Source organism: Heptranchias perlo, chromosome 19 (assembly GCF_035084215.1).
Source record: "Heptranchias perlo isolate sHepPer1 chromosome 19, sHepPer1.hap1, whole genome shotgun sequence".
Classification (NCBI taxonomy): Eukaryota; Metazoa; Chordata; class Chondrichthyes; order Hexanchiformes; family Hexanchidae; genus Heptranchias; species Heptranchias perlo.
In genome coordinates this window covers 9,890,898-9,914,284 of record NC_090343.1, presented here as the reverse complement: position 1 = coordinate 9,914,284, position 23,387 = coordinate 9,890,898, and the positions used below count along the sequence as shown (strand labels likewise).

Sequence of the window (23,387 nt, the reverse complement as noted above, 5' to 3'; positions counted from 1 at the left end):
ACAGACTAGTCAAGCAACAGCCTGACATAGCCATACTCACAGAATCATATCTTTCAGCCAACGTCCCAGACTCTTCCATCACCATCCCTGGGTATGTCCTGTCCCACCGACAGGACAGACCCACCAGAGGTGGCGGTACAGTGATATACAGTCAGGAGGGAGTGGCCCTGGGAGTCCTCAACATTGACTCTGGACCCCATGAAATCTCATGGCATCAGGTCAAACATGGGCAAGGAAACCTCCTGCTGATTACCACCTACCGTCCTCCCTCAGCTGATGAATCAGTCCTCCTCCATGTTGAACACCACTTGGAGGAAGCACTGAGGGTAGCAAGGGCACAAAATGTACTCTGGGTGGGGGACTTCAATGTCCATCACCAAGAGTGGCTCGGTAGCACCACTACTGACCGAGCTGGCAGAGTCCTGAAGGACATAGCTGCTAGACTGGGCCTGCGGCAGGTGGTGAGCGAACCAACACGAGGGAAAAACTTACTTGACCTCGTCCTCACCAATCTACCTGTCGCAAATGCATCTGTCCATGACAGTATTGGTAGGAGTGACCACCGCACAGTGCTCGTGGAGATGAAGTCCCGTCTTCGCACTGAGGACACCATCCAACGTGTTGTGTGGCACTACCACCGTGCTAAATGGGATAGATTCAGAACAGATCTAGCAGCTCAAAACTGGGCATCCATGAGGCGCTGTGGGCCATCAGCAGCAGCAGAATTGTATTCCACCACAATCTGTAACCTCATGGCCCGGCATATTCCTCACTCTACCATTACCAACAAGCCAGGGGATCAACCCTGGTTCAATGAGGAGTGTAGAAGAGCATGCCAGAAGCAGCACCAGGCGTACCTAAAAATGAGGTGCCAACCTGGTGAAGCTACAACTCAGGACTACATGCATGCTAAACAGCGGAAGCAACATGCTATAGACAGAGCTAAGCGATTCCACAACCAACGGATCAGATCAAAGCTCTGCAGTCCTGCCACATCCAGTCGTGAATGGTGGTGGACAATTAAACAACTAACGGGAGGAGGAGGCTCTGCAAACATCCCCATTCTCAATGATGGCGGAGTCCAGCACGTGAGTGCAAAAGACAAGGCTGAAGCATTTGCAACCATCTTCAGCCAGAAGTGCCGAGTGGATAATCCATCTCAGCCTCCTCCCGATATCCCCACCATCACGGAAGCCAGTCTTTGGCCAATTCGATTCACTCCACGTGATATCAAGAAACGGCTGAGTGCACTGGATACAGCAAAGGCTATGGGCCCCGACAACATCCCAGCTGTAGTGCTGAAGACTTGTGCTCCAGAACTAGCTGCGCCTCTAGCCAAGCTGTTCCAGCACAGCTACAACACTGGCATCCACCCGACAATGTGGAAAATTGCCCAGGTATGTCCTGTCCACAAAAAGCAGGACAAATCCAATCCGGCCAATTACCGCCCCATCAGTCTACTCTCAATCATCAGCAAAGTGCTGGAAGATGTCGTCGACAGTGCTATCAAGTGGCACTTACTCACCAATAACCTGCTCACCGATGCTCAGTTTGGGTTCCGCCAGGACCACTCGGCTCCAGACCTCATTACAGCCTTGGTCCAAACATGGACAAAAGAGCTGAATTCCAGAGGTGAGGTGAGAGTGACTGCCCTTGACATCAAGGCAGCATTTGACCGAGTGTGGCACCAAGGAGCCCTAGTAAAATTGAAGTCAATGGGAATCAGGGGGAAAACTCTCCAGTGGCTGGAGTCATACCTAGCACAAAGGAAGATGGTAGTGGTTGTTGGAGGCCAAGCATCTCAGCCCCAGGGCATTGCTGCAAGAGTTCCTCAGGGCAGTGTCCTAGGCCCAACCATCTTCAGCTGCTTCATCAATGACCTTCCCTCCATCATAAGGTCAGAAATGGGGATGTTCGCAGATGACTGCACAGTGTTCAGTTCCATTCGCAACCCCTCAGATAATGAAGCAGTCCGAGCCCGCATGCAGCAAGACCTGGACAACATCCAGGCTTGGGCTGATAAGTGGCAAGTAACATTCGCGCCAGATAAGTGCCAGGCAATGACCATCTCCAACAAGAGAGAGTCTAACCACCTCCCCTTGACATTCAACGGCATTACCATCGCCGAATCCCGCACCATCAACATCCTGGGGGTCACCATTGACCAGAAACTTAACTGGACCAGCCATATAAATACTGTGTCTACAAGAGCAGGTCAGAGGCTGGGTATTCTGCGGCGAGTGACTCACCTCCTGACTCCCCAAAGCCTTTCCACCATCTACAAGGCACAAGTCAGGAGTGTGATGGAATACTCTCCACTTGCCTGGATGAGTGCAGCTCCAACAACACTCAAGAAGCTCGACACCATCCAAGATAAAGCAGCCCGCTTGATTGGCACCCCATCCACCACCCTAAACATTCACTCCCTTCACCACCGGCGCACTGTGGCTGCAGTGTGCACCATCCACAGGATGCACTGCAGCAACTCGCCAAGGCTTCTTCGACAGCACCTCCCAAACCCGCGACCTCTACCACCTAGAAGGACAAGGGCAGCAGGCACATGGGAACAACACCACCTGCACGTTCCCCTCCAAGTCACACACCATCCCGACTTGGAAATATATCGCCGTTCCTTCATTGTCGCTGGGTCAAAATCCTGGAACTCCCTTCCTAACAGCACTGTGGGAGAACCGTCACCACACGGACTGCAGCGGTTCAAGAAGGCGGCTCACCACCACCTTCTCAAGGGCAATTAGGGATGGGCAATAAATGCCGGCCTTGCCAGCGACGCCCACATCCCGTGAACGAATAAAAAAAAAAGGATGTTGTCGAGCTTCTCGAGTGTTGTTGTACCTTCAATATTTGTATCCCTTTTCAGGTTATCATGTACTTACTTTTTTACCCCCTCCAATACAAGTGAAGTAATGTTGAATACATCTACAGCTTAAGTTACAAACCTGTGTCCCACTGCACTTTCAGTGTAATTACTTATTTTTGTGTGTCAGCTTTGTTTTGAAGCTGCTGGCATGTATGGCTACTTCACAGAATACACTGGCCCGACGAGGGAAAGGGGTCGGTTTTTAACCCATGTATCCACTCTATTCTCCAGTGTCTGTGTTTCAGCTGACTTGTCCCTTTAAGGCCAGAAAGTCTAATTGCTATAAGTAAACATAGCCTGATGTCAGGCAAGAGTTTAATTGCTATTGGTCAGGAAACTTTACAAATTGGAATGTGCTCGTCAGTTTCAGGCTGTAGCTCAGAAGAAGCCAGCATTTTAAGATCGTTTTGCCTCTGTACAAAGTGAGACGTCTGAAGTGTGATATTTGCGGACACTGACACACTGGTTTTAATATAATAATCTAGAAAACGCAGATAGCAATCAGACGTGGAAACCCTGGCTAATTCCACCCCCCCCCCCATCCTACTCCAAAGGTCCTGAGGCCAACTGTGGCACCCTTACTGAGCCCTCAGCTGAGATCAACTAACTCCACAGACCAGAGATGAAACCTGAGACCTTCTGATCTGAACGGCTCAGCTACATAATTCCGTAAGCCAACCGAGTCATCTGGGAGCCTTGCCACAACGATTCATTACTTAATTTTTATTTCCCATAAACGTTCATATTTACAAAGATCTAATGGAATTAATCCGAAGCTTAGTTATGCATGACTGAATAGCCGTTCTTAAAGTTATTATCCAGCTTGGGTTGGGTTCTATCCCATCAAAAACCTTTTTTTTAAATTAAAAAAAAATCCCCTTTTGCTGGAAAATGAATGCAGCTCAAAAGTCAGCTACAACCTACCTCCCCCATGTATCCTGACCATCACAGGTCAAAGGTCGTAGTTCATCATAAGGGAAAGCGTTCTCCAAGTAGTTGTTGTAGGCATGATAAAACATGCCTTTAACTCGCTCCCTGTGAGGGGAAAAACAACATATCCATTTATAGGAGATTTTTTTTGTTTTATTTTTCTGTCCGCATTAATTCTTCAGTCAAACCCAAAACAACGATGAAACCCAAAGGGACCGTGAAAATATACAAGTTCTTATGGCGGAGGGAAGTCACATTACCACGGTCTGAGTTCCTCATCCAATTTTAATTAGTCAAGCGTCACATACTGTATGGACAGAATTTGTTCTAATTAACATTTATCATATTGACCCTACTGAATAAACAGAAATTCCAAACAGTAACACGGTTGAATATACTCAATGACTGTGGATGCTCAGTCATTGAGTATATTCAAGACTGAGATCGATAGATTTTTGGACACTAAGGGAATCGAAGGATATGGGGAAAATGCAGTTGAGGTAGAAGATCAGCCATGATCTTATTGAACAGTGGAGCAGCCTACTCCTGTACCTATGTTATGTAATCATTGTCCACTAAGATTTGCCTTAAGATCATATGTTCCCCAATATACATTTTTATAAGTCAGCTTGGTGCCTGACATGCATGGAAAATCATCACCATGTTTCAAACCTAGCTACTGAGAAATCTATATAGGTAGAGTTTCTATTTGTCCAATATGAAGGGCAAATTCTCTCCCTATTGGGAAACACTACACTCAGCCATGTCCCAAGAGCTTAAGCACAGGGTGGCAAGAGCCAACACTTAATGGTGCCAAAGTGCACACAGAGGTACTGCTCGAGTTTAACCAGGTAAAACCACACAGAGCACCAGTAAGCTTCCCACTGCTCGTCTAGTCAGGATCACCTTAATTATTAGGGCAATGGCGAGCACAGCTACCTGGAGCTGATTGGGAAGAATCCTCGCTCTCGCTATCAGGTCCACCCTCCAAGCACCACTAATGAGCCACGTTAGCTAGTCGCTCACCAACACTGCTTTGGAGTACAATGGACCTGCACAGCTCGGGTATTAGGTTATTGAATCTACCACAGAAGGTTGACTTTGCGTCTTAGACCCACTTTAACCCCAGAAAGACCATGTTTACCTCCCTCCCAAGGAGGATCGTCATATGATCTTATGGCAAACCTGATCACAAGACAACTCATGAGCACAGGTTTGAGCCCTTACGAGGCAGACAGCAGGTGCCAAGAGCTCCTCATGAACAGCATAGGGAACAGCACAACTCAGCATAAAATGTGAGTGCTTTGTAACATAACATGAACACACTTTGTAACCCATTGGATGGTGGTGTTTGAGGTGCACAGTTTCAGCAATAACATACTGTTGCCCAATATAAGAATCTAGAAATAAACTGGCAAAGAGAAGCATCAGAGTTGCATGGTGAGTAATTCCTGCCATACTGAATAAAGAGAAACCCCAGAAAGTTATAGTGAGTAATGTCTACCGAACGACCTCCAACTTGTTCAAAACTCCACCACTTGCATCCTATCCTGCACTGCATCTGGCTGTTTATCACCACTGTCCTCACCATTGGCTTCTCATCCCCCAGCACACTGAATTCAAAATCCTCATCCTCACATATAAATTCCTCCATATCCTCACCCCTTCCATGCTGGTATATAAAGAACCACAACACAGCAAGAATCCCTACTCTCAACACCAGGAAACCAACCTCATCCTCTTCCTGCAACTTTTGTTCGGGATAAAATCGCTTTTTACACCAATCATTTTAACTGTGAAACTACTGCACACTCCTCTGTGTGTATTTACCAGCAGAAAGGTAATCAGTTATAACACAAGAGTGATTTGCTTACCCAAGCAGACCAACTTAACTGCATTGTTAATTTTTTTTCAGTTTCAGCCCAAAGGTCAGGGATGTTCTCCTCAACCTAACAAGGTTTTCATGATATAGAGATGCCGGTGATGGACTGGGGTGGACAAATGTATAAGAACATAAGAAATAGGAGCAGGAGTAGGCCAATCGGCCCCTCGAGCCTGCTCCGCCATTCAATAAGATCATTGTAAACAATTTTACAACACCAAGTTATAGTCCAGCAATTTTATTTGAAATTCACAAGCTTTCGGAGGCTTCCTCAGGTGAATGTTGTGGAAATGAAATCCTCGAACCCTTCGCATTTATAAATCACAGAACAATACTTGATGATTACAGACAGTCTATTCAACCGCCCGTTACCAAGGCAATCAGTGTGCAGACAGACAGGTGTTACCTACAAGGTCTCCGAATATACAAACCACCAAAAAAAACACAGATAGAGAGGCAGAAACATAGAAAAGACAGCAAATGACCCGTTATATTGAAAACAGATAACATTTGTTCGCTGGTGGGGTAACGTGTAGCGTGACATGAACCCAAGATCCCGGTTGAGGCCGTCCTCATGGGTGCGGAACTTGGCTATCAATTTCTGCTCGACGATTTTGCGTTGTCGTGTGTCTGGAAGGCCGCCTTGGAGTACGCTTACCCGAAGGTCGGTGGCTGAATGTCCTTGACTGCTGAAGTGTTCCCCGACTGGGAGGGAACCCTCCTGTCTGGCGATTGTTGCGCGGTGTCCGTTCATCCGTTGTCGCAGCGTCTGCATGGTCTCGCCAATGTACCATGCTCTGGGGCATCCTTTCCTGCAACGTATGAGGTAGACAACGTTGGCCGAGTCACAGGAGTATGAACCATGCACCTGGTGGGTGGTGTCCTCTCGTGTGATGGTGGTATCTGTGTCGATGATCTGGCATGTCTTGCAGAGGTTACCGTGGCAGGGTTGTGTGGTGTCGTGGACGCTGTTCTCCTGAAAGCTAGGTAATTTGCTGCGAACGATGGTCTGTTTGAGGTTGGGTGGCTGTTTAAAGGCGAGTAGTGGAGGTGTGGGGATGGCCATAGGTGAGGTGTTCGTCGTCATTGATGACATGTTGAAGGCTGCGGAGAACATGGCGTAGTTTCTCCGCTCCGGGGAAGTACTGGACGACAAAGGGTACTCTGTTGGTTGCGTCCCGTGTTAGTCTCCTGAGGAGGTCTATGCGATTTTTCGCTGTGGCCCGTCGGAACTGTCGATCGATGAGTCGAGCGTCATATCCCGTTCTTACTAGGGCGTCTTTCAGCGTCTGTAGGTGTCCATCGCGTTCCTCCTTGTCTGAGCAGACCCTGTGTATTCGCAGGGCCTGTCCATAGGGGATGGCCTCTTTGACGTGGTTAGGGTGGAAGCTGGAAAAGTGGAGCATCGTGAGGTTGTCTGTGGGCTTGCAGTAGAGTGAGGTGCTGAGGTGCCCGTCTTTGATGGAGATTCGTGTGTCCAAGAAAGAAACTGATTCTGAGGAGTAGTCCATGGTGAGCTTGATGGTGGGATGGAACTTGTTGATGTTGTCGTGTAGCCTCTTTAGTGATTCCTCGCCGTGGGTCCATAGAAAGAAAATGTCGTCGATGTATCTGGTGTATAGTGTTGGTTGGAGGTCCTGTGCAGTGAAGAAGTCCTGCTCGAACTTGTGCATGAAAATGTTGGCGTATTGGGGTGCGAATTTGGTCCCCATGGCTGTTCCGTGTGTTTGGGTAAAGAACTGGTGATCGAAGGTGAAGACATTGTGATCCAGGATGAAGCGGATGAGTTGTAGGATGGCGTCTGGAGATTGGCTGTTGTTGGTGTTGAGTATTGATGCTGTCGCAGCGATGCCGTCATCTTGGGGGATACTGGTGTAGAGTGCCGAGACGTCCATCGTGGTGAGAAGTGTTCCTGGTTCAACTGGTCCGTGGGTACTGAGTTTTTGTAGGAAGTCTGTAGTGTCGCGACAGAAGCTGGGGGTTCCCTGTACGATGGGTTTCAGGATGCCCTCGATGTATCCAGAGAGGTTCTCACACAGGGTTCCGTTGCCTGATACGATAGGACGTCCGGGTGTGTTGGCTTTGTGTATCTTTGGGAGGCAGTAGAAGTCTCCCACGCGGGGAGTACGTGGGATGAGAGTGCGTAGGATGCTTTCAAGGTCTGGATCGAAGGTCTTGATCAGTTTGTTGAGCTGGTGGGTGTGTTCTTTGGTCGGATCTGCGGGTAACCGTCTGTAGTGTTCCTGGTTGTCCAGTTGTCGGTATGCTTCTTTGCAATAGTCCGTTCTGTTCTGTATGACTATGGCTCCTCCTTTGTCCGCTGGTTTGATGACGATGTTGCGGTTGGTCTTGAGAGCGTTGATGACGTTGCGTTGTGCTCGGGTGACATTCTGGACTGTCTTCTGAGTGCGGCTGATGAATCTGGCATTGACGCATTTCCTGACAGCTTGAGCATACATGTCCAGCTGAGGGCAGCGACCCTCCGGAGGAGTCCAGTGTGACTCTTTCCTCTTCGGTTGCTGTACCGCGGATCCCTCTGTCTGCTGTTCCGATCCGGAACAGCAATCAACGATCCGGAACAGCAGACAGAGGGATCCGCGGTACAGCAACCGAAGAGGAAAGAGTCACACTGGACTCCTCCGGAGGGTCGCTGCCCTCAGCTGGACATGTATGCTCAAGCTGTCAGGAAATGCGTCAATGCCAGATTCATCAGCCGCACTCAGAAGACAGTCCAGAATGTCACCCGAGCACAACGCAACGCCATCAACGCTCTCAAGACCAACCGCAACATCGTCATCAAACCAGCGGACAAAGGAGGAGCCATCGTCATACAGAACAGAACGGACTATTGCAAAGAAGCATACCGACAACTGGACAACCAGGAACACTACAGACGGTTACCCGCAGATCCGACCAAAGAACACACCCACCAGCTCAACAAACTGATCAAGACCTTCGATCCAGACCTTGAAAGCATCCTACGCACTCTCATCCCACGTACTCCCCGCGTGGGAGACTTCTACTGCCTCCCAAAGATACACAAAGCCAACACACCCGGACGTCCTATCGTATCAGGCAACGGAACCCTGTGTGAGAACCTCTCTGGATACATCGAGGGCATCCTGAAACCCATCGTACAGGGAACCCCCAGCTTCTGTCGCGACACTACAGACTTCCTACAAAAACTCAGTACCCACGGACCAGTTGAACCAGGAACACTTCTCACCACGATGGACGTCTCGGCACTCTACACCAGTATCCCCCAAGATGACGGCATCGCTGCGACAGCATCAATACTCAACACCAACAACAGCCAATCTCCAGACGCCATCCTACAACTCATCCGCTTCATCCTGGATCACAATGTCTTCACCTTCGATCACCAGTTCTTTACCCAAACACACGGAACAGCCATGGGGACCAAATTCGCACCCCAATACGCCAACATTTTCATGCACAAGTTCGAGCAGGACTTCTTCACTGCACAGGACCTCCAACCAACACTATACACCAGATACATCGACGACATTTTCTTTCTATGGACCCACGGCGAGGAATCACTAAAGAGGCTACACGGCAACATCAACAAGTTCCATCCCACCATCAAGCTCACCATGGACTACTCCTCAGAATCAGTTTCTTTCTTGGACACACGAATCTCCATCAAAGACGGGCACCTCAGCACCTCACTCTACCGCAAGCCCACGGACAACCTCACGATGCTCCACTTTTCCAGCTTCCACCCTAACCACGTCAAAGAGGCCATCCCCTATGGACAGGCCCTGCGAATACACAGGGTCTGCTCAGACAAGGAGGAACGCGATGGACACCTACAGACGCTGAAAGACGCCCTAGTAAGAACGGGATATGACGCTCGACTCATCGATCGACAGTTCCGACGGGCCACAGCGAAAAATCGCATAGACCTCCTCAGGAGACTAACACGGGACGCAACCAACAGAGTACCCTTTGTCGTCCAGTACTTCCCCGGAGCGGAGAAACTACGCCATGTTCTCCGCAGCCTTCAACATGTCATCAATGACGACGAACACCTCACTATGGCCATCCCCACACTTCCACTACTCGCCTTTAAACAGCCACCCAACCTCAAACAGACCATCGTTCGCAGCAAATTACCTAGCTTTCAGGAGAACAGCGTCCACGACACCACACAACCCTGCCACGGTAACCTCTGCAAGATATGCCAGATCATCGACACAGAAACCACCATCACACGAGAGGACACCACCCACCAGGTGCATGGTTCATACTCCTGTGACTCGGCCAACGTTGTCTACCTCATACGTTGCAGGAAAGGATGCCCCAGAGCATGGTACATTGGCGAGACCATGCAGACGCTGCGACAACGGATGAACGGACACCGCGCAACAATCGCCAGACAGGAGGGTTCCCTCCCAGTCGGGGAACACTTCAGCAGTCAAGGACATTCAGCCACCGACCTTCGGGTAAGCGTACTCCAAGGCGGCCTTCCAGACACACGACAACGCAAAATCGTCGAGCAGAAATTGATAGCCAAGTTCCGCACCCATGAGGACGGCCTCAACCGGGATCTTGGGTGCATGTCACGCTACACGTTACCCCACCAGCGAACAAATGTTATCTGTTTTCAATATAACGGGTCATTTGCTGTCTTTTCTATGTTTCTGCCTCAATATCTCTGTGTTTTTTTTTTGGTGGTTTGTATATTCGGAGACCTTGTAGGTAACACCTGTCTGTCTGCACACTGATTGCCTTGGCAACGGGCGGTTGAATAGACTGTCTGTAATCACCAAGTATTGTTCTGTGATTTATAAATGCGAAGGGTTCGAGGATTTCATTTCCACATTCACCTGAGGAAGGAGGAAGCCTCCGAAAGCTTGTGAATTTCAAATAAAATTGCTGGACTATAACTTGGTGTTGTAAAATTGTTTACAATTGTCAACCCCAGTCCATCACCGGTATCTCCACAATAAGATCATGGCTGATCTGATCCTAACCTCAAATCTAAATTCATGTCCAATTTCCTGCCCGCTCCCCGTAACCCCTAATTCCCTTTACTTCTAGGAAACTGTCTATTTCTGTTTTAAATTTATTCAATGATGTAGCTTCCACAGCTTCCTGGGGCAGCAAATTCCACAGACCTACTACCCTCTGAGTGAAGAAGTTTCTCCTCATCTCAGTTTTGAAGGAGCAGCCCCTTATTCTAAGATGATGCCCGCTAGTTCTAGTTTCACCCATCCTTGGGAACATCCTTACCGCATCCGCCCGATCAAGCCCCTGGTGTTGTAGGACTCTGTACATTTAACAAGGTTTTGTGTTAAGTGTCTTTTGATTATATACGTGTGGTGTAGTACAGTCACAGTGCACGTTAGCTCCCTAAGTCGTCAGGAAACTTGGGGCAAGATGCATCAAAGCTGCAGAAGCATTTATTGCCGCCGACAAGGATTTTGTTTTTTTTTTGCCCAAATCGGTGCATTACTTTCAGATGGGAACAATCTGTAAAGAGGAGGAAGGTGAGAGCCGAACTCCCTTTTTAAAGCACCCTCAATGGCCAACCACTGGCACTGACCTGTACTGAGCCATCTCCTGCGCCTGCATCTCTTTGCCCTTTGCATTGTGGCCGCCCGCTCCGGTGACTATGAAGAAGCAGGCGGCGTGAAAGACGCCGAGCATGTACGCGTGTCGCCGTCGGCGGCCCCGCTCTCCCGGGGACTGGTTGATTGACATGTGTTCCCGGGTCCACTTTCCCCCTCGCGCTCTCCCGGGGACTGGTTGATTGACATGTGTTCCCGGGTCCGCTCCCCCCCCCCCCTGTCTGCAAAACCCGGAAGCGAACGCCTATGTGCGCCTGCGCCCTGTGCCTGCTCCACATGATTATCTGAAGCGCTGAGTCAGTCTATGAGCTGCTGTTTCTCAATGGCTGTGCTTTTTTTTTAAATATATATTTGTTTTTTTTTTATGTTATTGCATGGTGCATCACATATTAGAAAAATCACTGATATGCACGAAAGAGTTTGGCACCAATCATAAACTTGTGGATCACAGTTTGCACGGATATTTTCCAAGTTAACAACTCTAACTTGCATTTATATAGCGCCTTTAACGTCCCACGGTGTTTCACAGGAGCGTAATCAGACAACATTTGACACCAAGTTACAAAAGGAGGTCTTGGAACAGGCCAATAGCTTGATCAAGGAGGTAGTTTTTAAGAAGCAGAGAGGTTTAGGGAAGGAATTCCAGAGCTTAGGGCCTAGACAGCTGAAGGCACGGCTGCCAATGGTGGAGCGATGAATATTGGGGCTCATGGTGTTTCACAGGAGCGTAATCAGACAACATTTGACACCAAGTTACAAAAGGAGGTCTTGGAACAGGCCAAAAGCTTGGTCAAGGAGGTAGTTTTTAAGGAGTCGAGAGGTTTAGGGAAGGAATTCCAGAGCTTAGGGTCTAGACAGCTGAAGGCACGGCCGCCAATGGTGGAGCGATGAATATCGGGGCTCAAGAGGCCAGAATTGGAGGAGCGCTGAGATCTCGGAAGGCTCTCAATATTAGTACAATGCACTTTGAAGTACAGTGACTTGTGTAGACAGAAATTATAACCAATTTTCACACAGCAAGATCCCACAAACAAAAATAAGAAGAATGACCAGTTAATCTGTTTTTGGTAGCAATGGTAAAGGAGGGAATTGCTCATGTGGAGGATAAACACCAACATGGACTGGACAGGCCGAATGGACTGTTCCCATGTTGTAATTTCTGTTTATTTCTATGTAATGCACAGAGCATCAGTGAACAGCAACAGGTAGTGCTGGGACTTGCTGCTGGAGGGCGAGCTGCTGTCCCACCTCAGCTGATAAGGACAGGGATTCAGACTTGTTTTTAAAAGAATGATGCTTTCCATACATGAAAGATTGCTGTAGTCATTGAAGACCACGCCAAATGACAGCTAGTGTGGACCAGTCCACTACCTGCAAGTTTGATGATATGATGCACTGCATAGAGCATGTGGCAACTCCAGGGACAGCTGCAGCATAGCGCCCCCCCGTGCAAAGTCATTGCATCGCTCATGAACACTCATACTGTCGCCATAGAGGCCTTGGGCTACACTTACTCCTTTATGGACAGACGTGTGGATCAATTGACAGAGGCTTCACTGATCTCATCAAGCCTGCTCTCACGTAGGTCTGAGGGTATGGCGAGGAATGCTCAGAAGCAAGGCATGCATGAGGCGCTAATGGAAGATGCTGCTGTCTCTCAGAATGACAGAATCCTTGCAGCTAGTTGTGGTCTTCAGGGAACTAAGGGATTAACCAAGTAACTATGGACCAGTCAGCCTAACATCGGTAGTGGATAAGCCATAACATGGTATAAAATAAATACTCATCAAGAAAGACATGGGTTAATTATGGACAGCCAGCATGAATTTGTAAAAAGCAAGTGATGTCTGACAAATGTAATAGTTGTTTGAGGAAATGATGGATTGTATTATTAAAGGAAATCTAGTGGATGTGTATATTGATTTTGAAAAGATGCTGCTTTGGGGGTTTATTGACAAAATTAGGACACATGGCATCAAAGGGAGTGTGGCAGAATGGCTAGGAAGGTGGATAAAGAAGAGAAGACAGAATAGTGGTTAATGGATGTTTTTTGTACTGGGCGAATGTAAATAGTCTTTTCTATATAGATAAATGATCTGGTCTTTGAAGATGACAGAAAAATGGGAAGTGCGGTTAATTGTGAAGAAGGCTGCAAGTGACTTCAGAAGGACATAAGTTAGATTGGGCAGATGGATGTCGGATGAAATTTAGTGCGGAAAAATGCACGGTGATATATTTTGGGAGGAAGAGTAAGGAGAGGACATACACACTAAATGGTAAGACTTTGAAAGGAGTAATTGAGCAGAGAAACTTAGGGTTCAGATAATAAATCTTTAATCGTAGGAGGACAAGTTAAAGCTGTAAAAAAGTACATGAGATCCTAAGTTTTATAAATATGAGTATAGAGTACAAAAGCTAAGAGGTAACCCATATAAATCATTGTATATATTATATTACATAAATTATTGGTTAGGCCACAGTTAGAACAATGTGTCCAGTCTTGGATACCTTTTTAAGGAAGGATGTTAAGGTTATGGAAATGGTGCAGAAAAAAAATCACTTAAGATGATACCAGGGATGAGAGGCTTTAGGTATGAGGAAAGACTAGAAAAATTGTGTCTCTTTTCATTAGATAAAGTTTCATTTGATAAGGTAAATAGAATCATAGAAAGGTTACAGCATGGGAGGAGGCCATTCGGCCCATTGAGTTCATGCCGGCTCTATGCAAGAGCAATCCAGCTAGTCCCACTCCCCACCCCCCCCACTTTCCCCGGAGCCCTGCAAATTCTTTCCTTTCAAGTACTTATCCAGTTCCCTTTTGAAGGCCATGATTGAATCTGCCTCCACCACTCCCACCGCCCCCCACCCTACCCCGGCAGTGCATTCCAGATCCTAACCACTCGCTGCAAAAGTTTTTCCTCATGTCACCTTTGATTCTTTTGTCAATCACCTTAAATCTATGTCCTCTGGTTCTTGACCCTTCCACCAACGAGAACAGTTTCTCTCTATCTATTCTTGATTTAAATACCTGTATCAAATCTCTCAGCCTTCTCCGTTCCAAGAAGAACAACCCCATCTTCTCCAGTCTATCCATGTAACTAAAGTCCCTCATCCCTGGAATCATTCTAGTAAATCTTTTCTGCACCCTCTCTAAGGCCTTCACATCTTTCCTGAAGTGCGGTGCCCAGAACTGGACACAATACTCCAGTTGTGGCTGAACCAGTGTTTTATAAAGGTTCATCATGACTTCCTTGCTTTTGTACTCTATGCCTCTATTTATAAAGCCCAGGATCCCGTATGCTTTTTTTAATTGCTTTCTCAACCTGCCCTGCCACCTTCAACAATTTGTGCACATATACCCCTAGATCTCTCTGTTCCTGCATCCCTTTTAGAATTGTGCCCTCTAGTTTATATTGCCAATGAGGAAAAACTATTTCCATTAGTTGGCGAATCAGTAACTAGAGGGCGAAAGTTTATGATCATCACTAAAAGAACAAAGAGGAGAGGTTAGCAGAAATTTTATTTACACGGAGGGTTGTTAGGTTACAGAATGCCCAATCAGAAACATTGGTAGAATCAGAATCCATAATAGCTTTTGAACGAAAAATTGAAAAGGGAAAGGGCAGGGTGATGGGACTAAGTGGATAGCTGTTTCAGAAAGAATTTAAATGGGTGAAATGAAGAATCACTGACTTCTGGTGTAAAGATCGAGAAACAGCACAAACCTCCAATGATGTCACTTCCACCACAATATGATATTGAAATTCTGGTGACAGCTTCTGCGGTCAGCCGTACACCCACCTGGAAATGTGCACCCCGTACACTAGGTGCGGATTCAGCGTACGCTTTGGATAAGATGTTAAACTAAAGCGTCTTGCTTTTCGGGTGGAGGGCGAGAACAGACTCCAGACTTTGAGGGAGGGTCCGCAGCCCACTTCCACGCCAATGTTTTGTTGACATTTGGGAGGGAGGGAGAATATTTTGCTGCTGTAATGGGAAGGTGAGCCTGGGGCAAAAGCCATATAGAGAGAGAAATACTGGGAAGGAGGCATGGGAAAAATGAAACAGTGATGGAAAACAGAGAGAGCAACCAGACCTGTCAAATCTCGCTTATTTAATTCAAAAAATGTTGCATCATTTGATACAACTCACACTGAAAAAGGAGTTCCAATCCATTTCACTCTTTTTATCATAAATCTCTCACTCCTAATATTTCTCCAGTCTTTACAGTTGCATAAATGCCCCATGAAACCAAGGACGTGGGAATGGGGGAAGCCAGTCTGAAAGAGGGAGAGAAGGGATGGCGATGAAGAGAGGATAACGAAGGGATGGAAAGAAAGGGAAAAGAGGAGGAATAAGGATGGAGGGAAGGAGTGGGGAGCAGAGAGGAACTTAAGGGTAGGGATGGAAAGAGAGGAAAAGACTAAAGCCCTCAGGGGAAGGACAGGGAGCGAGGGGGAGAGTGAATTGAGAGTAAGCTGTCAGATTGTTTCCCATTAAAGAAGAAAGTTCAGGTGGCCATAATTCCTACTGACACCCTGTTTCAACCATTTTAGTTTTATTATGGGGCTATTCAAACTTAAAGTTGATCTCAGCTTTTCGTGACCCATCAATCTTAATAACTTTCTTGATTAACCAAATTAAATATTTGAAGAATAAAAGACCTAATGTAAATTGGGTGAAGGCTATGTGTTGAGAGACTAGTTTAAAACAGCTGATCTGTTGCGCCAAGGAATCTTGCAAAAAATCTTCCAAAATGCTTCACAGCCAATGGAGTACTTGTCTGAAGTGTAGTCACTGTTATAATGTAGGGAAACACAGAAGCCAATTTGCGCACAGCAAGGTTCCACAAAGAGCTATGTGATAATGACCAGATAACCTGTTTTGTAGTGAGGTTGGTTGAGGGATAAATATTGGCCAGGATACCAGGAGAACCCCCTGCTCTTCTTCGAAATAGTGCCATGGAATCTTTTACATCCATGTGGGAGGACAGACGGAGTCTCGTTTTAACATCTCATCCGAAAGCCGTCACCCCCGACAGTGCAGCACTCCCTATTACACTGGAATGTCAGCCTGGATTATGGGCTCAAGTCTCTGGAGTGGGACTTGAACCCACAATCTTCTGACTCAGAAATGACATTGCTCCCACTGAGCCATGGCTAACATCTAAAATAAATGTCACAGTTAAAATGAATGTTTTTAGGCACAAGCAGTGGTTATATGAATGTGTTTCCAGCAAGTTAAATAGTTGATATATGAAACTTAAACAGTCACATTTGCCTTTAAATTAATTGTGTCTATGGTGTGTCCTTTTTCATTATGACCCTGAATGTCTGATTCAAAGTACTGTGGAGGCCAACCTCATATAAAAGTGTTTTTGAAATTAAAAATCTGATGAAGTAAAACAAAACTGCTAAGTTTTTTAATGTTCTAAAATGGACCAGAATACATTATTTTTAATTTAAAATTCTGGTACCACCCTAGAATTTTACTCACTAGGGCACAAAGGGGCCAGCATTTGAAAGGAATGTGTTTGATTTTAAATTTGCTGCTTACACCCCTGCATTAAAGTGAGATTGTGTCTTCCTGTTCAGTGTGTTTAGCTCAGTGAGTCCTTGGTGTGGGAGGCGAGGGGTGTATGCGTGCGTGATTATTTTAAATGAGCTCCATTTAAATGAGTTTGCAATTTATTGCTGTTTTTATTGTCCTAATCTCACTGTTGCCAATGATCTGTCCTTGGAGTTTTTAATATCATCAGGCTGGGCTGCACTAAAGCTGACTTTTGTGATAGTGCAATAATTTCTGTTTGACAAAGTTCATGTGCGATATAACAGTAAATGAAATGTTTGTTATGTTGATCAGGTGCCTAAGAACTTAGAGACAAGCAGCTCCAATCTTCCTCTCGGTTGATCGTTTGAAACATTCAAAGACAAAATGGATAGAGGCTCCAATGTACAGCAACACAAAGTATTAGGGCAGAGTTTGTTCCTCAGTTCCCAACACGGAATTACCGATCTCAGTGGTGTTGCCAAGGAAGGTGCTATGTGGAGGCCTCACTTTTTTTTTAAAGCACCGGACAGACTTACAATTGCTGTGTACAAACAGCAATCACGAGATTATCGATACTGGCTAACAACCGCACTCAGCTAGTGTACCCTCATTGTACCTCACTCATTCCCACTTCCTTTCTAATTGACTTGAAGTCATCTTTATGTCTTAACAAATATTTCCAGAGACTGGGAGGAAAAAAATGACTACCCACAATTGATCTCTAAAAAGATAGGTCCCATTGGGGTTGTTCTCCTTAGAGCAGAGAAGGTTAAGGGGAGATTTAATAGAGGTGTTCAAAATCATGAGGGGTTTTGATAGAGTAAATAAGGAGAAACTGTTTCCAGTGGCAGAAGGGTCAGTAACCAGAGGACACAGATTTTCGGTAATTGGCAAAAGAACCAGAGGGGAGATGAGGAAAATAAAATTTACGCTGCATAGAAAAATAGAAACATAGAAAATAGGAGCAAGAGTAGGCCATTCGGCCCTTTGGGCCTGCTCCGCCATTCAAAATGATCATGGCTGATCGTCTATCTCAGTACCTTGTTCCCGCTTTTTCCCCATATCCCTTGATCCCTTTAGCATTAAGAAATATATCTATCTCCTTCTTGAATACATCTAATGACTTGGCCTCCACTGCCTTCTGTGGTAGAGAATTCCACAGGTTCACCACCCTCTGAGTGAAGAAATTTCTCCTCATCTCGGTTCTAAATGGCATACTCCACATCCTGAGACTGTGATCCCTGGTTCTGGACTCCCAGCCATCGGGAACATCCTCCCTGCATCTAGTCTGTCCAGTCCTGTTAAAATTTTATATGTTTTGATGAGATCACCTCTCATTCTTCTAAACTCTAGTTAATAGAGGCCTAGTCGACCCAATCTCTCCTCATACGTCAGTCCTGCCATCCCAGGAATCAGTCTGGTAAACCTTCATTGCACTCCCTCCATGGCAAGGCCATCCTTCCTCAGATAAGGAGACCAAAACTGCACACAATACTCCAGATGTAGTCTCACCAAGGCCCTGTATAACTGCAGCAAGACATCCCTGCTCCTGTACTCAAATCCTCTTGCAATGAAGGCCAACATACCATTCGCCTTCCTAACTGCTTGCTGCACCTAAATGCTCGCTTTCAGCGACTGGTGTACAAGGACATCCAGGTCTCGTTGCACCTCCCCTTTTCCCAATCTATCACCATTCAGATAATAATCCGTCTTTCTGTTTTTACAACCAAAGTGGGTAACCTCACATTTATCCATGTTATACTGCATCTGCCATGTTCTTGCCCTCTCACCCAACTTGTCTAAATCACATTGGAGCCTCTTTGAATCCTCCTCACTGCTCACATTCCACCCCAGCTCCACCCCAGCTGCAAGTTGTTATGATCTGGAATGCACTGCCTGAACGGGTGGTGGAAGCAGATTCAAAGGGAATTGGACAAATACTTGAAGGGAAAAATTTTGCAGGGTTTTGGGGAAAGAGCAGGGGAGTGGGACTAATTGGATAGCTCTTTCAAAGAGCCGGCATAGGCATGATGGGCCAAATAGCCCTCTTCTGTGCTGTTTCTTTCTGTGATTCTCTGTTTAGATAAAATAATGGATTTTTTTTCTAGAGTAAGCTTAAGGATCACTTGTACGATAAACACCTAGTAAACTGCAGCCAACACACCATCAGAAGGTCGCGTCTGGCCTTTATGGACGAAGTGACATCCCAAGTAAATTGTGGAAAGCCTTAGAATGTGGTTTACTTAGGTTCCAAACAAAACTCTGACAAAATTCCACTTGAAAGGCCACTACTGAAACAGATAAGAATTCAAAACAAAAACCTGGAACTGGATAAAAAAGACTGAGATGAATTGTGCCCTTATCAGAGTGCACTGTTGTTAAATGATTACATCAGAGCGAAAGCTAATCCTACTCTTTCACAAGTCAATAATTCATGAGCTCCCCAGCCTCCTGTAGCACTGAGTGCACAGAATAGCTTTATACATTTACTATTCTGAACAAACCGTTTCTTGTTTAGACTGGACATGCTCTGTGCAATTCCAAGTAGCGTCCTGCCACTGCCTGTATGGAAGCAGTTGTCTGCATGTGAGTTTTAGACAGGTTTCAGAGCTTTTAAAAAGTGAAATTGGAAAATTTAGGCTAGTTCCAACATAACGTACACTGTTTATGAATGCTTCACTAATAGAGAACTCACATTATTACCCTCACTATAACACACTCTTCTTTAAAACATCTTATTTATGCTTTGTTATGCTTTCTCATCTAGTCCCTTGAGTGTGTTACTTCATACAAGATCAGATGGAAAACTTTAATATCGCATGCCGAAGAGCAAAAAGTAACATCAAACACGTTGAGATAAGAGAACTTCTTTTCACTGACTATGCAGGGTTCGTCTCACACAGTGCAGTGGAACTTAAACAACTCTGCAATAGTTTTTCGCTAGTTTTTGATGAATTTGGACTGACCATCGGTCTACGGAAGTCAGTGATCATGGCACAGGATGTGTTGACTGCAGCAGAAGTTTCAATAGCTAGCACCATGCTAGAGGTTGTGGACAAGTCTGCTACCTAGGATCAACGGTTCGGATAATTTGTCTCTAGATGACAAGCTAAACTCTCATATTCGGAAAGGCAGCAACCACATTCGGCCAATTGGCTAAGCGTGTGTGGAATAATAGGAAATTAACGTTGAACACCAAGATACATGTGTTCTGAGCACACTGCTGTATGACCACCTACAGCAGGTATGAGAGAAGACCAAACTCTTTCCACACCCTCTATCTCTGCCATATTCTAGATATCAAGTGGGAAGACAACGTTCCTGACACCAAAGTACTTGAGGAAGCTAAGTTGCCATGTCTAATAACTTTTCTCAAAAACAGATGCCTCCAGGGGGCTTGGTCATCTACATGGGATGGAAGATGGGCATATTCTGAGGGATCTTCTGTATGGAGAACTTGCAGATGCTGGGCGGACCTAGGCTCAGGTCTAAAGACATTTGCGAGTGGGACTTGAAAAGTTTTAACATCGATACTGCAAGCTGGGAAGACGTGGCTAACGACAGGTCACATTGGGAGGGCTGCACTGCATCGGGGAGCCAAAGAGGATGAAGAGAGAGTGGCTGAGAGAGAAGAAAACAAAGAGAGCAAAAAGGAAAGTTCATCAGGCTTCAAGAACTAATACTGTGCAGGCTTCATCATCTGGAACTGAGATTTGCACCTGCATCATTTGTGACAAGGACTGTCTCTCGAGAATTGGACTCTTCAGCTATTCGATGTTACAACATGGCAAAGTAACGGAACTGCTTTGGTGCTTAAACCAACATCTTTCAAGACGGACGGTTGCTTATCTATTTTTCCTACTAATAGAGAAACTGTATAAAACATACTCTTTAACTTGATACACAATTTTTTTCCATGAAAAATCTCTTTGAAAATGAAATAAAGTGCCCTTCCCTACAAACAAACCCTACATAAATTTATATACATACATAAATATATATATATATCACACACACATCTACGTGCATACATATATATACACACATATTATTAGTTGGAGTAGGTTTCAAGCATTAACATATCTTAATGTTACCTGAACCCCAGCCTGTCTGTTATTCTGTGTGTGACACACCCCACCCAGCCCTTGTTCTCCTGTGTGTGACATACCCCAGCCTGTATATTACTTTGTATTTCTCCCCCATTGGGGTTACCCCTTCTGATATCCTCACTCCTCTAGTCCTCAGAACACACTTAGTGATTTAAGCTCAGCTCTGTGCTGCTTACTGCCAACATCGAGTTAGTGAATTAGTGATAAAGCTCTGAAATGATGAAATGTTGAAATGTTGCAGAAATCAAAGAAAATCCAGTCTCTGGGACAGCAGACGTTCATCAACCATCAGATTATGGAATGGGAGAGCCTGTAGAGTTCTGTACTTTCTAATCCCTGCCTTTCATTACTTTCTGATGATTCTGAGCTGACAGTGTTCTCATTTAGGACTGACCTTATGTTCAGTTTATAATCAGCAGTTACTAAGACACTCATGTGATGGATAAAGGACCAATAATTCCATAATCCTCCCCCCATCATCTCCTAAAGGATGGGTTATTCTCAAAGAAACCATAAACATATATCAGTGCTAGTTTTACATATAAATTGAATGCATTTTTATTATTCAGCTCAATTTCCCTTTTCTAATCCTCCTACAACCATAATAATCTATCACGGAAAGACCGTCAAGTACAGTGATATTGAAACATTATCTGCTACACCTCAGTCAAACTACAAAAGGGTATCTGCACTCTTCTGCTTTGATAGCTCAGTGGGTAAATGTGTCATGTTAGCCATGGCTCAGTGATAGCATTCTTGCCTCTGAGTCAGTAGGTTGTGGGTTCAAAGTCCCACTCCTGTAACTTGAGTACAAAATCCAGGCTTCCAGTGCAGTACTGAGGGAGTACTGCACTGTTGGAAGTGTTTTGGATGAGATGATAAACCGAGGCCCTGTCTGCCCTCTCAGGTGGATGTAAAAGAAGAAGAGCAGAGGAGTTCTCCCCAGTGCCCTGGCTAATATTTATCCCTCAACATCACTAAAACAGATTATCTGGTCATTATCACATTGCTGTTTGTGGGATCTTGCTGTGTGCAAAATTGGCTGCCACGTTTCCTGCATTACAATAGTGACTACACTTCAAAAGTACTTCATTGGCCGTAAAGCACTTTGGGACGTTGTGAGTTTGTGAATGGCGTTATATAAACGCAAGTCTTTCTTTTTATGTGAATTGACACTGGGAGTAAATTTCAACTTCAGCGGGGGCAGAAAACTGGCCCTATTGGATTAGTCTCCCATTACACATCCTGTCCGATTTTCCTCTCCACTGGCCGATCCGCTGCTGCCAATTTTCTGCCCCAGCCAAAGTTGAAAGTTCTCCCCACTGTGTTAGACAATTGAGGAAGGGCTGACTATCAATCCTTGGTGTATGCTGAGTTAGCCAATTTCAGCTGTGACCATAGCCGGGAGTACTAAAGTGAGGGCTCGGAGTCCCAGTGAGAGGGGAAATTGGCCAGGACTCGTGCTCTTGGTCATAATCTGCTATGGAAATGCAGTTGTAAGGACAGGATCGGGCTCAGCTGTGATTACCCCCCAGCTTAATATCCCACCGATCATTCATCGTGCAGGCTCACACATGAAGAAGGTCTGTTTCAGCGAGGAAAGTGGAAGCAGTTGCCATCCCCAGTAAACCCATACCACAGCATGAATTCCTGCATTTAGATGAGGTGACGAGGGAGAAAAATCAGAGGCAAAATCATAGAAGAAAAAGTACATATTTCAAAAAACATATGAAAGGGGTATGTTTGAGTGTCAGAAGAAGAGGAACTTTCTTCCTTCAGCTTTGTTTCCCTCCCACCCTCAGGAAATCCAACCAAAATTGGCAAGTGGATATTAAGCTGTTACAATTCCACCAAGTTCCTGTTCATGACATTCAGTGCTGTTGATATTTCTGTTCCTCTACACAATGTATTTTAAAAAAAATATTGACTGCTGCTCAATAAAATTGAATGATCAAATGCTTTTTTTTTTAATTTGACTTTAAAAATTACTATTGCAACAATTGTGTTGCTCAGTTCTTTTCATAAACAATCCACGTTGTGAGCTGAACAAGTGTGAAGAGTGAGGCTGGGTTGAAACTTCCTGTTTCCAGTAAAAATGGTTCGATTGGTTGAATCGGGAATGTAGAATAAATCACTTATAAGTCTACGACATAAGAGAGACACAGCACATCTGTGCACAACATAGTGTATCGGAGCAGGGCGATGTAAATTTGATTCTCACACTTCTGAGTTTCAAATCCCTGCCACATGTCTGTGGAAGGTCTTGGGCAGAAGATAAACACTTCCTCACAAAGGCTGGAAAATCTGATGGACAGTAAGCCATCAAGCTTGGAGAGGGTGCAGAGGAGATTTACTAGAATGGTACCAGGGATGAGGAACTTCAGATATGTGGAGAGGCTAGAGAAGCTGGGATTGTTCTCCTTGGAGCAGAGAAGGTTAAGGGG

General features: G+C 45.6%; 1 protein-coding gene across 3 annotated transcripts in view; it reads right to left on the bottom strand.

Annotated features, from left to right (window-relative positions):
* edem2 (ER degradation enhancer, mannosidase alpha-like 2) overlaps positions 1–23,387 on the bottom strand; it is a 49,517-nt gene that overhangs the window by 20,700 nt on the left and 5,430 nt on the right. For 2 of the 3 annotated variants that reach the window (XM_068000277.1, XM_068000279.1), the window contains exon 2: positions 3,803–3,913. In XM_068000277.1, coding sequence (XP_067856378.1) covers positions 3,803–3,913 — 111 coding nt within the window. Of the gene's footprint in view, positions 1–3,802; positions 3,914–11,259; positions 11,485–23,387 lie in introns of those variants that run through there. The other variant, XM_068000278.1, reaches the window with a different exon arrangement.